This window comes from Nerophis lumbriciformis, linkage group LG03, assembly GCF_033978685.3.
Source record: "Nerophis lumbriciformis linkage group LG03, RoL_Nlum_v2.1, whole genome shotgun sequence".
Classification (NCBI taxonomy): Eukaryota; Metazoa; Chordata; class Actinopteri; order Syngnathiformes; family Syngnathidae; genus Nerophis; species Nerophis lumbriciformis.
This window is the reverse complement of record NC_084550.2, coordinates 14,061,264-14,076,537: the sequence shown is the minus strand read 5'-3', so window position 1 is coordinate 14,076,537 and position 15,274 is coordinate 14,061,264. Positions and strand designations below refer to the sequence as shown.

General features: G+C 37.6%; 1 protein-coding gene across 1 annotated transcript in view; it reads left to right on the top strand.

Moving 5' to 3' along the window:
* The first annotated feature begins 640 nt into the window (after positions 1-640).
* Positions 641-15,274, top strand: part of LOC133579553 (phospholipid phosphatase-related protein type 4-like) — a 65,170-nt gene continuing 50,536 nt past the window's right edge. The window contains exon 1 of the mRNA XM_061934033.1: positions 641-923. Within this exon, the coding sequence (XP_061790017.1) occupies positions 849-923 (75 nt within the window). The 5' untranslated portion in view covers positions 641-848. The remainder of the gene's footprint in view (positions 924-15,274) is intronic.

Here is a 15,274-nt window from a genome sequence, read left to right as displayed (position 1 = left end):
AGTCAGTATTATATCTATGGCAACTAGTCAGTATTATATCTATGGCAACTAGTCATCATATATCTATGGCAACTAGTCAGTATTATATCTATGGCAACTAGTCAGTATTATATCTATGGCAACTAGTCATCATATATCTATGGCAACTAGTCAGTATTATATCTATGGCAACTAGTCAGTATTATATCTATGGCAACTAGTCAGTATTATATCTATGGCAACTAGTCAGTATTATATCTAGGGCAACTAGTCAGTATTATATCTATGGCAACTAGTCATCATATATCTATGGCAACTAGTCATCATATATCTATGGCAACTAGTCAGTATTATATCTATGGCAACTAGTCAGTATTATATCTATGGCAACTAGTCATCATATATCTATGGCAACTAGTCAGTATTATATCTATGGCAACTAGTCAGTATTATATCTATGGCAACTAGTCATCATATATCTATGGCAACTAGTCAGTATTATATCTATGGCAACTAGTCAGTATTATATCTATGGCAACTAGTCAGTATTATATCTATGGCAACTAGTCAGTATTATATCTAGGGCAACTAGTCAGTATTATATCTATGGCAACTAGTCATCATATATCTATGGCAACAGCGATGGTCCGGGGGAGTAGTTGCAGATTTGTGTCCGCCTTCTCTCTCCTCTAATCGGTGTCGGACTCTGCACACATTTAGGACCGAACCGAACCGAACCAAAGGGAAGGAAGAAGACAGATCTGGTCTCCGTGCGCGAGGCAACCAAAACTGAACCGCGCGCGGTCACGAGGGGAATTGAGTCGGGATCCTTGTCTCCCGGCAACGGGAGCGCTGAGCGGCACGTCGGCATGTCTTCCAAAGAACGCGTGAAATTGGGGAAGGAGGACAGCGTCACGCTGCTGCCATGTTTTTATTTTGTAGAGGTGAGTGTCCGCTCTCACATCGCAGCATCTTTATCGTGCGTCAAATGATCTTTTTGTACGTGCAATCTCGGCACGTTACGTCGTACAATCCTCACATATGTCACTTGTTTCCTCCAAGTGCCTCCAATGTGCCCGCAGCTCCATTTTTTTTTTTGGTCCCCAGGGAATATTGTCAGCATGAAATATGAAATATGAAACATGATGAAGGACGATTAGGGCCGCAGTGAAAAGACAAACAGTCAAATGTTTGAACATGACGTCACTAAAACAATCTTTAAAAAGAAATATATATTTCACAGCTGAGCATATCCATAATGTAAAAGACACAGCCCAAAATAAAGAAATACATAATTAATTATATATATAAATATTAGTATTGTCAAAAATATCTAAAGGCAAACAACTGGGGATGTTGTGATCAGATCAGGGATTTATGCTGATACCAATCATCCATGTCTGAGATGGGTTGATACCACTACCGATCACATGTACTAACTGTAGATATTTCGATGTATTTATGAGTGCTATTGACACACAAACAAAGTCATTAGTACTCAATAATTAAGTACTAAGTCTCCTTTAAATCCCCTCAAAATGTTCCTGAATTATTCCCTGAATTTGTTGACAAAACAACAAAAATTGATTGAGAAAATAAAAATATCGATCCAACCATTCTAGTAGTGGTCTTATACTGACATTACCCTTGGTGTCGACACCACCAGTTTATGGATCGGTCCTCCTCTTAGTGTGTCGTACTGACTGACAATTTGTTGATATTTTATCCTCTCTCCAACTTTTACTTATCTATTCCCTGTTAATAACTGTTTACTTCCTGCTCTAACTTCCATCTGCACTTCTTCAAATTTACTAAGGTCTCACTTCTCTTGTATCGAGCTAACTTAGCGGTTAGCTTAGCATTTAGCATATCTGCTCCTGGTTTTGTCTCAGTGTTCCTCCAGTGATAATGCTGTTTGATTGGGATATTTATGATATTAAGACATTAAGTTTATTTGTTGTTATGGAGCCGATTATACTTAACTTAAGGGAGCGCCTCCACATTGTGTATGGAGACACACAATTGGCAGCTAATTGAGAAAACAGAACGCTACAGTATTGAATAAAGAACACGTTCTGCACTACAATATTGAAGAGAACACATTCTGTACTACAATATTGAAGAGAACACTTTCTGCACTACAATATTGAAGAGACACGTTCTGCACCACAATATTGAATAGAACACGTTCTATGTTGAATAGAACACGTTCTGCACTACAATATTAATTAGAACACGTTCTGCACCACAATATTGAATAGAACACGTTCTATGTTGAATAGAACACGTTCTGCACTACAATATTAATTAGAACACGTTCTGCACCACAATATTGAATAGAACACGTTCTATGTTGAAAAGTATACGTTCTGCACTACAATATTGAATAGAACACGTGCTATGTTGAATAGAACACATTCTACACTAAAATATTGATAAGAACACGTCTTACACTACAATATTGAATATAACACGTACTATGTTGAACACGTTCTACACTACAATATTGAATTGAACACGGTCTGCAGTACAATATTGAATAGGACACATTCTACACTACAATATTGAATACAACATGTCTTCACTACAATATTGAATAGAACAGGTTCTACACTACAATATTAAATAGAACACGTGCTGCACTACAATATTGAATAGAACACAGTCTGCACTACAATATTGAATAGAACACAGTCTACACTACAATATTGAATACAACATGTCTGCACTACAATATTGAATAGAACACGTTCTACACTACAATATTAAATAGAACACGTCTGCACTACAATATTGAATAAAACACGTGCTATGTTGAATAGAACACATTCTACTCTACAATATTGATAAGAACACGTCTTACACTACAATATTGAATATAACACGTTCTATGTTGAACACGTTCTACACTACAATATTGAATTGAACACGGTCTGCACTACAATATTGAATAGGACACATTCTACACTACAATATTGAATAGAACACATTCTACACTACAATATTGAATAGAACATGTCTGCACTACAATATTGAATCGAACACGTTCTACACTACAATATTGAAAAGAACACACTCTATGTTGAATAGAACACATTCTACACTACAATATTCAGTAGCACACATACTATGTTGAATAGTACACGTTCTACACTACAATATTTAATAGTACACATTCTACACAACAATATTGAATAGAACACGTTCTACACTACAATTTTAAATAGACACGTTCTACACTACAATATTGAATAGAACAGGTTCTACACTACAATATTGAATAGAACAGGTTCTACACTACAATATTGAATAGAACACTATCTGCACTACAATATTGAATAGTACACGTTCTACACTACAATATTGAACAGAACATTTATGTTGAATAGAACACGTACTACGCTACAATATTAAATACAACACTTTCTACACTACAATATTAAATACAACACGTTCTGCACTACAATATTGAATAGAACACGGTCTATGTTGAGTAGAACACGTTCTGCACTACAATATTGAATAGAGCACGTCTGCACTACAATTTTGAATAAAACGTGCTATGTTGAATAGAACACATTCTCCACTACAATATTGATAAGAACACTTCTTACACTACAACATTTAATATAAAACACTTTCTATGTTGAACACGTTGTACACTAAAATATGGAATTGAACACATTCTGCACTACAATATTGAATAGCACACATTCTGCACTAAAATATTAAATAGAACACGTTCTACACTACACTATTGAATAGGGCTCGTTCTACACTACAATATTAAATAGAACATGTTCTATGTTGAATAGAACATGCTGAATAAAACACATGCTGCACTACAATATTGAATAGTACACGTCCTGCAATACAAAATTGAATAGGACATGTCCTTTGTTGAATAGTACACGTGCTACACTACAATATTGAATAGAACACGTTCTATGTTGAATAGTACATGTTCTACACTACAATATTGAATAGGACACATTCTATGTTGAATAGAACACTGTCTCCACTACAATATTGAATAGAACACGTTCTACACTACAATATTGAAAAGAACACGTTACACACTACAATATTGAATTGAACACATTCTGCGCTACAATATTGAATAGAACATGTAGTATATTGAATAGAACAAATTCTACACTACAATATTGAATATAATACGTCTACAATATAATATTGAATTGAACATGTTCTACATTACAATATTGAATAGAACACGTTCTGCACTACATTATTGAATAGTACACGTTCTACACTACAATATTGAATAGACCACGTACTAGACTACAATATTGAATAGAACATGAGCTCTGTTTAATAGAACACGTTCTACACTACAATATTGAATAGGACACGTTCTACACAACAATATTGAGTAGAACATGTACTATGTTGAATAGAACATGTTCTACACTACAATATTGAATAGGACACATTCTACCCTACAATATTGAATAAAACACGTTCTATACTACAATATTGAATAGAACACGTCCTATGTTGAATAAAACACATTCTGCACTACAATATTGAATAGAACACGTTCTGCAATACAATATTGAATAGGACACGTCCTTTGTTGAATAGGACATGCATAACACTACAATATTGAATAGAACACGTTCCATGTTGAATAGCACACATTCTGCACTACAATATTGAATAGAACACGTTCTGCACTACAATATTGAATAGAACGCATACTATGTTGAATAGAACACGTTCTACACTACAATATTGAATAGTACACCTTCTATGTTGAATAGAACACATTCTACACTACAATATTGAATAGAACACATTCTACACTGCAACATTGAATTGAACATGTTCTTTATTGAATAAAACAAGTCCTACACTACAATATTGAATAGCACACGTTTTATGTTGAATAGAACAAGTCCTGCATTACAATATTGAATAGAACAAGTCCTACACTACAATATTGAATAGCACACGTTTCATGTTGAATAGAACACATTCTGCACTACAATACTGAATAGAACACGTTTTACACTACAATTTTGAATAGCACACGTTTTATGTTGAATAGAACACATTCTGCACTACAATATTGAATAGAACACGTTCTGCACTACAATATTGATTAGAACACGTTCTGCACTACAATATTGAATAGAACATAGCCTATGTTGAATAGAACACGTTATATGTTGAATACAACACGGTCTGCACTACAATATTGAATAGAACACAGCTTATGTTGAATAGTACACGTTGTATGTTTAACACAACATGGTTTGCACTACAATATTGAATAGAACACGTTCTACACTACAGTATTGAATAGAACACGTTCTATGTTGAATGGAACACATTCTGCAGTACAATATTGAATAGAACACAGGCTATGTTGTATAGAACACAGTCTGCACTACAATATTGAATACAACACGGTCTGCACTACAATATCGAATAGAACACATTCTGCACTACAATATTGAATAGACCATGGTCTGTGTTGAATAGAACACATTCTACACTACAATGAATACAACACGGTCTGCACTACAATATTGAATAGAACACACACTACAATACAATATCGAATAGAACACCTTCTACACTACAATATTGAATTGAACACGTTCTACACTACAATATTGAATAGTACACCTTTTATGTTGAATAGAACACATTCTACACTACAATATTGAATTGAACACGTTCTTTATTGAATAAAACAAGTCCTACACTGCAATATTGAATAGCACACGTTCTATGTTGAATAGCACAAGTCCTACACTACAATATTATTAGAACACGTTGAATAGAACATGGTCTACACTACAATATTGTGTATTTCAATGTCTGCCTTTAAGGTTTCTGACATTTTGTTGTTGGTTCCAAGACAACTTGAAGAAACGTGTCCTTGACTCTGACTTTGCAGGGTGAACAAGTCAAGTTGGTATTAATGGTTCTTTTAAGGATCTTGACAAGTCGTTCCTTTGCAAGAACCGGCTCCTGTAACTCTGACAAAAAAAAAATGTTGACTATGGAGTACTGATGTGCGATACCACTGATCGTCGTTTTGATCCGATACGTAGCAAAATTCAGGCTGGTATTGGTGATACCCACCCAGTACCGATACCAAAAAACAGTATGGCCCCCGCATACTTTGACTTTTCAGTATTCCCTTGGTAGAAAAAGTTTGGACACCCCTGATCTAAAATATCAAACGTATCAACATTTTGATTTGAAAATTGATTTTAGAGCATAAAGATCAGCTGTATCGATATTTCAGTATCGATCCGCACATCACTACTGTGGAGGACGCCGGTTCTCCGGAATAAACCATATAAGACTGTAAGTGAAGAGACAAGCGGGGCCCGTGGTCCTTATTTAGTTGAATGTTGTATATGATGAGCGGTGGACAATGAATGAATGAGAGAACGTTTGGGGGGATAACAAATTGTTGAAACTAGTAAAATATTGAAATATTCTCCAAGGACTCATGAAATATGACTCATGAGAAACCTTTGTAGTATAATTTTTATTCCCCAGAGTAAAATTTATAGTATTATTTCATTCCCCAGAGTAACATTTATAGTATTATTTTTATTTCCCAGCGTAACATTTATAGTATTATTTTTTTTATTCCCCAGAGTAACATTTACAGTATTATTTTTATTCCCTAGAGAAATATTTATATTATTTTTTTATTCCTCAGAGTAACATTTACAGTATTATTTTTATTCCCTAGAGCAGGGGTCGGCAACCCGCGGCTCTAGAGCCGCATGCGGCTCTTTAGCGCCGCCCTAGTGGCTCTCTGGAGCTTTTTCAAAAATGTATGAAAAATGGAAAAAGTTGAGGGAAAAAAAAAAAATTTTTGTTTTAATATGGTTTCTGTAGGAGGACAAACATGACACAAACCTCCCTAATTGTTATAAAGCACACTGTTTATATTAAACATGCGTCACTGATTCGAGTATTTGGCGAGCGCCGTTTTGTCCTACTAATTTTGGCAGTCCTTGAACTCACCTTAGTTTGTTTACGTGTATATCTTTCTGCAACTTTCTAGGACGTGTTTTATGCCACTTCTTTTTCTGTCTCATGTTGTCCACCAAACTTTTAACGTTGTGCATGAATCCACAAAGGTGACTTTTGGAGTTTTGTTGATGTTATTGACTTGTGTGAGGTGCTAATCAGACATATTTGGTCACTGTATGACTGCGAGCTAATCGATGCTAACATGCTATTTAGGCTAGCTATATGTACATATTGCTTAATTATGTCTCTTTTGTAGCTATATTTGAGGTCATTTAGTTTCCTTTAAGTCATATTAATTAAATTTATATCTCATGACACACTATCTGTATGTAATATGGCTTTTAATTTTTTGCGGCTCCAGACAGATTTGTTTTTGTATTTTTGGTCCAATATGGCTCTTTCAACATTTTGGGTTGCCGACCCCTGCCCTAGAGAAATATTTATATTATTATTTTATTCCCCAGAGTAACATTTATAGTATTGTTTTTTATTCCCCAGACTAACATCCATCCATCCATTTTCTACCGCTTTCCCTTTTTGGGGTCGCGGGGGGTGCTGGAGCCTATCTCAGCTGTATTCGGGCGGAAGGAGGGTAACCCCTGGACAAGTCGCCACCTCATCGCAGGGCCAACACAGATAGACAGACAACATTCACACTCACATTCACACACTAAGGCCAATTTAGTGTTGCCAATCAACCTATCCCCAGGTGCATGTCTTTGGAGATGGGAGGAAGCCGGAGTACCCGGAGGGAACCCACGCAGTCACGGGGGGAACATGCAAACTCCACATTTACAGTATTATTCTTTATTCCCTAGAGATATATTTATAGTATTTTTTTTATTCCCCAGAGTAACATCTATAGTATTATTTTTATTCCCCAGTGTAACATTTATAGTATTGTTTTTATTGCCCAGAGTAACATTTATAGTATTATTTTCCCACGCAGAGTAACATTCATAGTATTATTTTTTTATACCCCAGAGTAACATTTGTAGTATTATTTTCATTCCCCAGAGTAACATTTATAGCATTATCTTTTATTCCCCAGAGTAACATTCACAGTATTATTTTTCTTCCCCAGAGTAACATTTATAGTGTTATTTTTATTCCCCAGAGTACTATTCATAGTATTATTTTTTATTCCCCAGCGTAACATCTATAGTATTATTTTATTCACCAGAGTAACATTTATAGTATTATTTTTTTTATTCCCCAGAGTAATCTTTATAGTATTATTTTATTGCCCAGAGTAACATTCATAGTATTATTTTATTTGCCAGAGTAACATATTTCAGTAATAATGTTTAAGGAAGAACGTCATCATGTCAAATAGTTTCATGAGTTCACCTTCCATATTTTCTCATCCTCTCATGTCTAACATTAGCATGTCTTTGTCAGGCAGGGTGTTCTAGCCCGGCTGCCCACCTGCTGGCAGCTAGGCAACACAGAATCAAACATATTTTTGTATCCCTGGAACGTTTCCTTCACACACGAGAAGTGGAACCTACCTTAAAGGCACTGACAGCTCCGCATACAAAACACAAAAACTAGGAAAACGCGGAATATGTAAGACGACATGAACCACGCTAATTGTCATGAACCACGCTAACTGACTGAAACACACTGAAATTTAAAACTGGTGTAATGTGAGGCTGCCTATTGGTCTTTATCAGCTGAAAGACAAGAAGGCCCAATACCGAACAAACATTTATAAACCATAAAAATACCTTTAAAATTGAGCCAATGCAGAGATTTTAAAACTGGTGTAATGTGAGCCCGCGTTCTGGTCTTCGTCAGGACACAGGCGGCTGAATTTTGGAGTAGTCGTAAAAGGTGCAATAATAAATATGGAGAAGAATAGGACCTAAAAAATGATCCCTGAGGAAGAAGATGTGATTTCACGGGTCTCTGAGGAGCATGTATCCACACCAAGAATCTTCTGTCTGAGAGAGAAGAATTTAGGACCAGAGAAGCCCACCATGCTTCTAAACTTCTACTCCAGGAGTCTTACAAAATGATTTAGCAACATCCCTCCAAACGCTAACAGAGATAATTGCTCATTACAGGTGCATTAAAACCAAAACAAACAGGCTAAAGAACAGCTTCTTCCCCAGGGCCATAACCATCCTGAACGGACTGCCCTATTGTCCCTCATAACTGCCTTCTCTTCGGTGCAATAACCCATTCCACCAACCACCCTGTTTTTGTTTTGTTTTTTCATGTATATATTCATTTCACACCATATTCATTGCACTTCTACATTTTTTTAATTTTTATATATTTGCACATTGTTTTTCTAGCATGCACACTTCGCACTGTATGGAATGGCCTCAATCTCGTTACCTTGCGTAATGACAATAAAGCTGATTCTGATTCTGATTCTGATTCTGATTCTGATTTAGCATCGCTTCGACCACCGTGATAGAAACTACCCTATTGTTTAAGTTTGCATTGTAGCCAAGCCGTTTCCCTAAATATAACACATCAAAAACAGTGAGCAAACTATACAATTGCGTGTACGATTAATGGTGGTGTACTAAAACTCATAAGTGGTACATACTACCCTATTTATATCAAGATTTGGTGTGCGCTAACAGCATTTTGTGCCCATGGAAACACTAATTTCCCTCCAAAGTCACGTTATACTGCTCACAATCTCACCAAGTATATATTTCTAATTAAAATATCTAAACAAATATTTTAGTATATATATTAGTATATATACCCTGAATTGTCGTTTTTCAGTGAGCCATAAGAACTTTTGAGGGAAAAAAATACTACTTTTGAGCATCACAAGTTCGTTAGAAAATATACAAAAACTTCACACTCTTTTATCCATGTTTTTAGGTTTTGCCACAAAGCAACTTTTGGGCATAAAACTGGAAGTTTAAAATCATGTACTTTCACATGGTGACAGATACTACATTAGCCTTAATGTACTCGTCTAATGAATATTCAAATGAAATGATGTATAGTTACCTTTCATTTAAAAGTATATATTGTCTAGAACAGGGGTTGTTAACATTTTTGACCTCGAGGCCCAACGTTTCCACTACAAAGGGTCCTGGGACCCCTCAAATGTTAACACTGAATTAGTAATATTACTTGATATACAATAATTATATATATTATACTTACAGTTTAACAGGTCAACAACCTTGTCAAATGATATGAAACAAGATTTTTATTGATTAAACAAATAAACCTTACGTTTAGGCCAGGCTGATTCAAAAAATAAGTACTAACCAAGTATATTGCATTATAACTGAATAACTGATGACATTTAAAAACAGAACGTTTACATACAATTATGTTGTGCTTAAATAAACAAAAGTAACAATACATATGTTTCTTTACTAAAATTAAAGTGCAAATGAAAATGGTGTTTCACCACTTTAGTCATAATTTTTGCGCTCAAGAAACTTCTCTATGACTTCTTCTGTTTGTTTGAGATAATCCTTACTACCACAAGTGGTGGAAAAGTGTATTGCAATCTAGTTCCGCCGCAGCTGGGAAACAGATATTTTAAGAAACAATGGTTAAGAAACACTGCTTTAGAATTTTTTTTACCAGAAGCCAAAATCAAGATTAGGTTATTTGTGTTTTTTTGTGCTGCCCGAGTTTGCCGGGGTTTTTTTTGCCGTCGAATGCTCAATTGTCCTCATACTTTTTAAGCATGAAAAGTTGCACCACATCGATCAGGAATCAACACTGGCAGCCATTTTTATTCTCATCTCCACTATGATTGATGAAGCATCAGCCAGTAGATAGAAAATATCCTTGTATCAAACAATAACTATTTATGACGTGTCAGCGGAGAAGATAAATGACAAAATGTGAAACAAGTTTTTGTCCTCCAGCAACAAGAACTGCTTATTGATCACTGGATTAAGGATTATTTTATTTTATCTCAGATCAGCTGTGTAATATCATCCACACTTGCTGGAAAGACGCTTATCAGAAATGAGAGGACTGTTTGAACGTAACCTTCACCAGTTGATGGAACCATTCTGTTACAACTCTTAGATCACTTCTAAAAATACACAATTGACTACAAAGAATGTTATTGTTAGACATTTTGTTTTCTAAAACGTTTGTCCACGTTAGTGTTCATACTTTTGCGGTATTAACGTAGCATTTTAAGGATGCCGATGGTTTAATGGCGTTAACATGTTTTATTCAGATGAATAATGCCGATGGAGTAGTCAGCATAAATGTGGAACGTGCTGTCAAATGATACAAAAAGGTTGTGGGTGGGTGTAAGGAACAGTCTAATTTGGCCTGTCGCCACCATCACGTCTCCATGTCATCAGCCTGGGGCAATAGACTGCAGACTGTGGTGAAGTAGGCCTGGAAGTAGTAGTTGACTGGGAGGTCCATCCATCCATCTTCTTCCGCTTATCCGAGGTCGGGTCGCGGGGGCAGCAGCCTAAGCAGGGAAGCCCAGACTTCTCTCTCCCCAGCCACTTCGTCCAGCTCTTCCTGTGGGACCCCGAGGTGTTCCCAGGCCAGCCGAGAGACATAGTCTTCCCAACGTGTCCTGGGTCTTCCCCGCGGCCTCCTACCGGTCGGACGTGCCCTAAACACCTCCCTAGGGAGGCGTTCGGGTGGCATCCTAACCAGATGCCCGAACCACCTCATCTGGCTCCTCTCGATGTGGAGGAGCAGCGGCTTTACTTTGAGCTCCTCCCGGATGGCAGAGCTTCTCACCCTATCTCTAAGGGAGAGCCCCGCCACCCGGCGGAGGAAACTCATTTCGGCCGCTTGTACCCGTGATCTTGTCCTTTCGGTCATAACCCAAAGCTCATGACCATAGGTGAGGATGGGAACGTAGATCAACCGGTAAATTGAGAGCTTTGCCTTCCGGCTCAGCTCCTTCTTCACCACAACGGATCGATACAGCGTCCGCATTACTGAAGACGCCGCACCGATCCGCCTGTCGATCTCACGATCCACTCTTCCCTCACTCGTGAACAAGACTCCGAGGTACTTGAAGTGTTTATTATAATTTGGGGAGAGTCCGCTGCCTTATGCTTACCTGCTAAACACCTATCTGCTCACCGCACCGTCTCTCCTCTCTGCCTGTGCCGTCAGCACTGACTCCATGTGCTCTGAATACGCACTGCTGATTGGCTGTTACATGCCCTCTGAATACGCACTGCTGATTGGCTGTTACCGCTCTGCGTGTAACCAATCAGATGCTTCTGTGGGTGGGACAATGCTGGGTGCTGCAGAGACGTACTGACAGAGGAAGACGCAGAACTAAGCGGAGCAGCTTGTTAAGACTTTATTTTTTTGTTTTGTTTTTTGTTAAGACTTTAGTTTAGGCGATGTCTCTTGTTGTTAAGGCGGCCGCCTTAACAACAAAGCGCTGCGGGAAACCCTGGTGTATAGGGTTAGGGTTATATATATATATATATATATATATATATATATATATATATATATATATATATATATATATATATATATATATATATATATATATATATATATATATATATATATATATATGTGTGTGTGTATGGGTTAGGGTTATAAATACATACAAAATTCAAAACCAGTGAAGTTGGCACGTTGTGTAAAAGCTGGCACAAGTGGCAAAAAAGACTGCGAAAATTGAGGAATGCTCATCAAACACTTATTTGGAACATCCCATAGGTCAGGGGTCGGCAACCCGCGGCTCCGGAGCCGCATGCGGCTCTTTGATCACTCTGATGAGGCTCAGCTGCATACTTGCCGACCCCCCCGATTTTCCCTAAGAGACTTCCGGATTTAAGTGCCTCTCGCAGAAAACTCACGGGATCAATATTCTCCGATTTTCACCCTTACAATAATAATAAGGGCGTGCCACGATGCTACAGTATTTAGCACCCCCTACAATCTGTACCAACAGCGTGCAAGCCCAGCCTCTTGTAATATGCATCTTCTGCTTGCACACGTAAGTGACAGCAAGGCATACTTGGTCAACAGCCACACAGGTTACACTGACGGCGGCCATATAAAACAACTTTAACACTCTTACTAATAATGCGCCACATTTTGAACCAAAACCAAACAAGAATGACAAACATATTTCGGGAGAACATCTGCACCTTAACACATCATAAACACAACAGAACAAATACCCAGAATCCCATGCAGCCCTGACTCTTCCGGGCTACATTATACACCCCTGCTACCACCACCAACCCCCCCCCCCCCTCTGTGCGTCATTTGAGGTGGGCGGGGCTTGGTAGCGGGGGTGAATAATGTAGCCCGGAAGAGTTAGGGCTGCATGGGATTCTGGGTATTTGTTCTGTTGTGTTTATGTTGTGTTACGGTGCAGATGTTCTCCCGAAATGTGTTTGTCATGCTTGTTTGGTGTGGGTTCAAAGTGTGGCGCATTATTAGTAAGAGTGTTAAAGTTTTTTATACTGCCACCGTCAGTGTAACCTGTGTGGTTGTTGACCAAGTATGACTTGCTATCACTTACGTGAGCAAGCAGAAGCCCCATACAACGTGTGGCTAGTCCGGCACGCTGGTTGTAGTGGGTGCTAAATGCTGTACCATCACGGCACGTTTGAGAGAACAGTTGCCTTGAAGTTCGTAGTCTGCCAGAAAAATCGGGAGAGTTGACAAGTATGACGCTGTCAAGCGCCATTCATATAAAACTCGCGGGCCACACTAACATTCAAGTTTCATATTAAGGTGTGGGCTGTGTCTCTGAGACCCTTGGTTTATACATAGCGCAAAGCAAAAAAAAAACTTTGCATGCAGTGTTATTTCATTTTAAATTTCAAAAGATTTTTGTGGCTCCCATTGTTTTCTTTAATTTGTGAAACTGATCAAAATGGCTATTTGACTGGTAAAGGTTGCTGACCCCTGCCATAGGTGAACAGGCTAATTGGGACAGGTGGGTGCCATGATTGGGTATAAAAGCAGCTTCCATGAAATGCTCAGTCATTCAAAAACAAGGATGGGGCGAGGGTCACCACTCTGTGAACAAATGCGTGAGCAAATTGTCCAACAGTTTAAGAACAACATTTCTCAATTAGCTATTGCAAGGAATTTAGGGATTTCACCATCCAAGGTCTGTAATATCATGAAAAGGTTCAGAGAATCTGGAGAAAGGCGGAAAACCAACATTGAATGCCCGTGACCTTCGATCCCTCAGGCGGTACTGCATCAAAAAGCGACATCAGCTTAAAGGATATCACCACATGGGCTCAGGAACACTTCAGAAAACCACTGTCTATAACTACAGTTTGTCGCTACATCTGCAAGTGCAAGTTAAAACTCTACTATGCAAAGCCTACAACACCCAGAAACGCCGCTGGCTTCGCTGGGCCCAAGCTCATCTAAGGTGGACTGATGCAAAGTGGAAAAGTGTTCTGTGGTCTGACGAGTCCACATTTCAAATTGTTTTTAGAAACTGTGGATGTCGTGTCCTCCGACAAAGAGGAAAAGAACCATCCGGATTGTTATAGGCGCAAAGTACAAAAGCCAGCATTTGTGATGGTATGGGGGTGTATTAGTGCCCAAGGCATGGGCACTAATCTGTGAAGGCACCATTAATGCTGAAAGGTACATACAGGTTTGTAGCAACATATGTTGCCATCCAAGCAACGTCATCATGGACGCCCCTGCTTATTTCAGCAAGACAATGCCAAGCCACTTGTTACAACAGCGTGGCTTCATAGTAAAAGAGTGCGGGTACTAGACTGGCCTACCTGTAGTCCAGACCTGTCTACCATTGAAAATGTGTGGCGCATTATGAAGCCTAAAATACCACAACGGAGACCCCGGACTGTTGAACAACTTAAGCTGTACATCAAGCAAGAATGGGAAAGAATTCCACCTGAAAAGCTTCAAAAATTGGTCTCCCCAACTTCACTGGTTTTGGGTTTTGTATATATACAGACATAATATATGTGTATATATTTGCATATATATACATATATACATGTTTGTATATATATTATATATGTGGCTATGTATGCATATATACATACTGTATATATGTATATATATATATATATATATATATATATATATATATATATATATATATATATATATATATATATGTCATATGTGCATATATATATATCCATATGTATACATATATATCTGTATGTTTGTATATAAATATATATATATATATATATATGCACATATATATATGCACATATATACTCATTCATATTTAAATATGTATATAAGTGTAAGTATGTATGTATGTATATACAGGCATATAATATATGTATATATACATATTGGT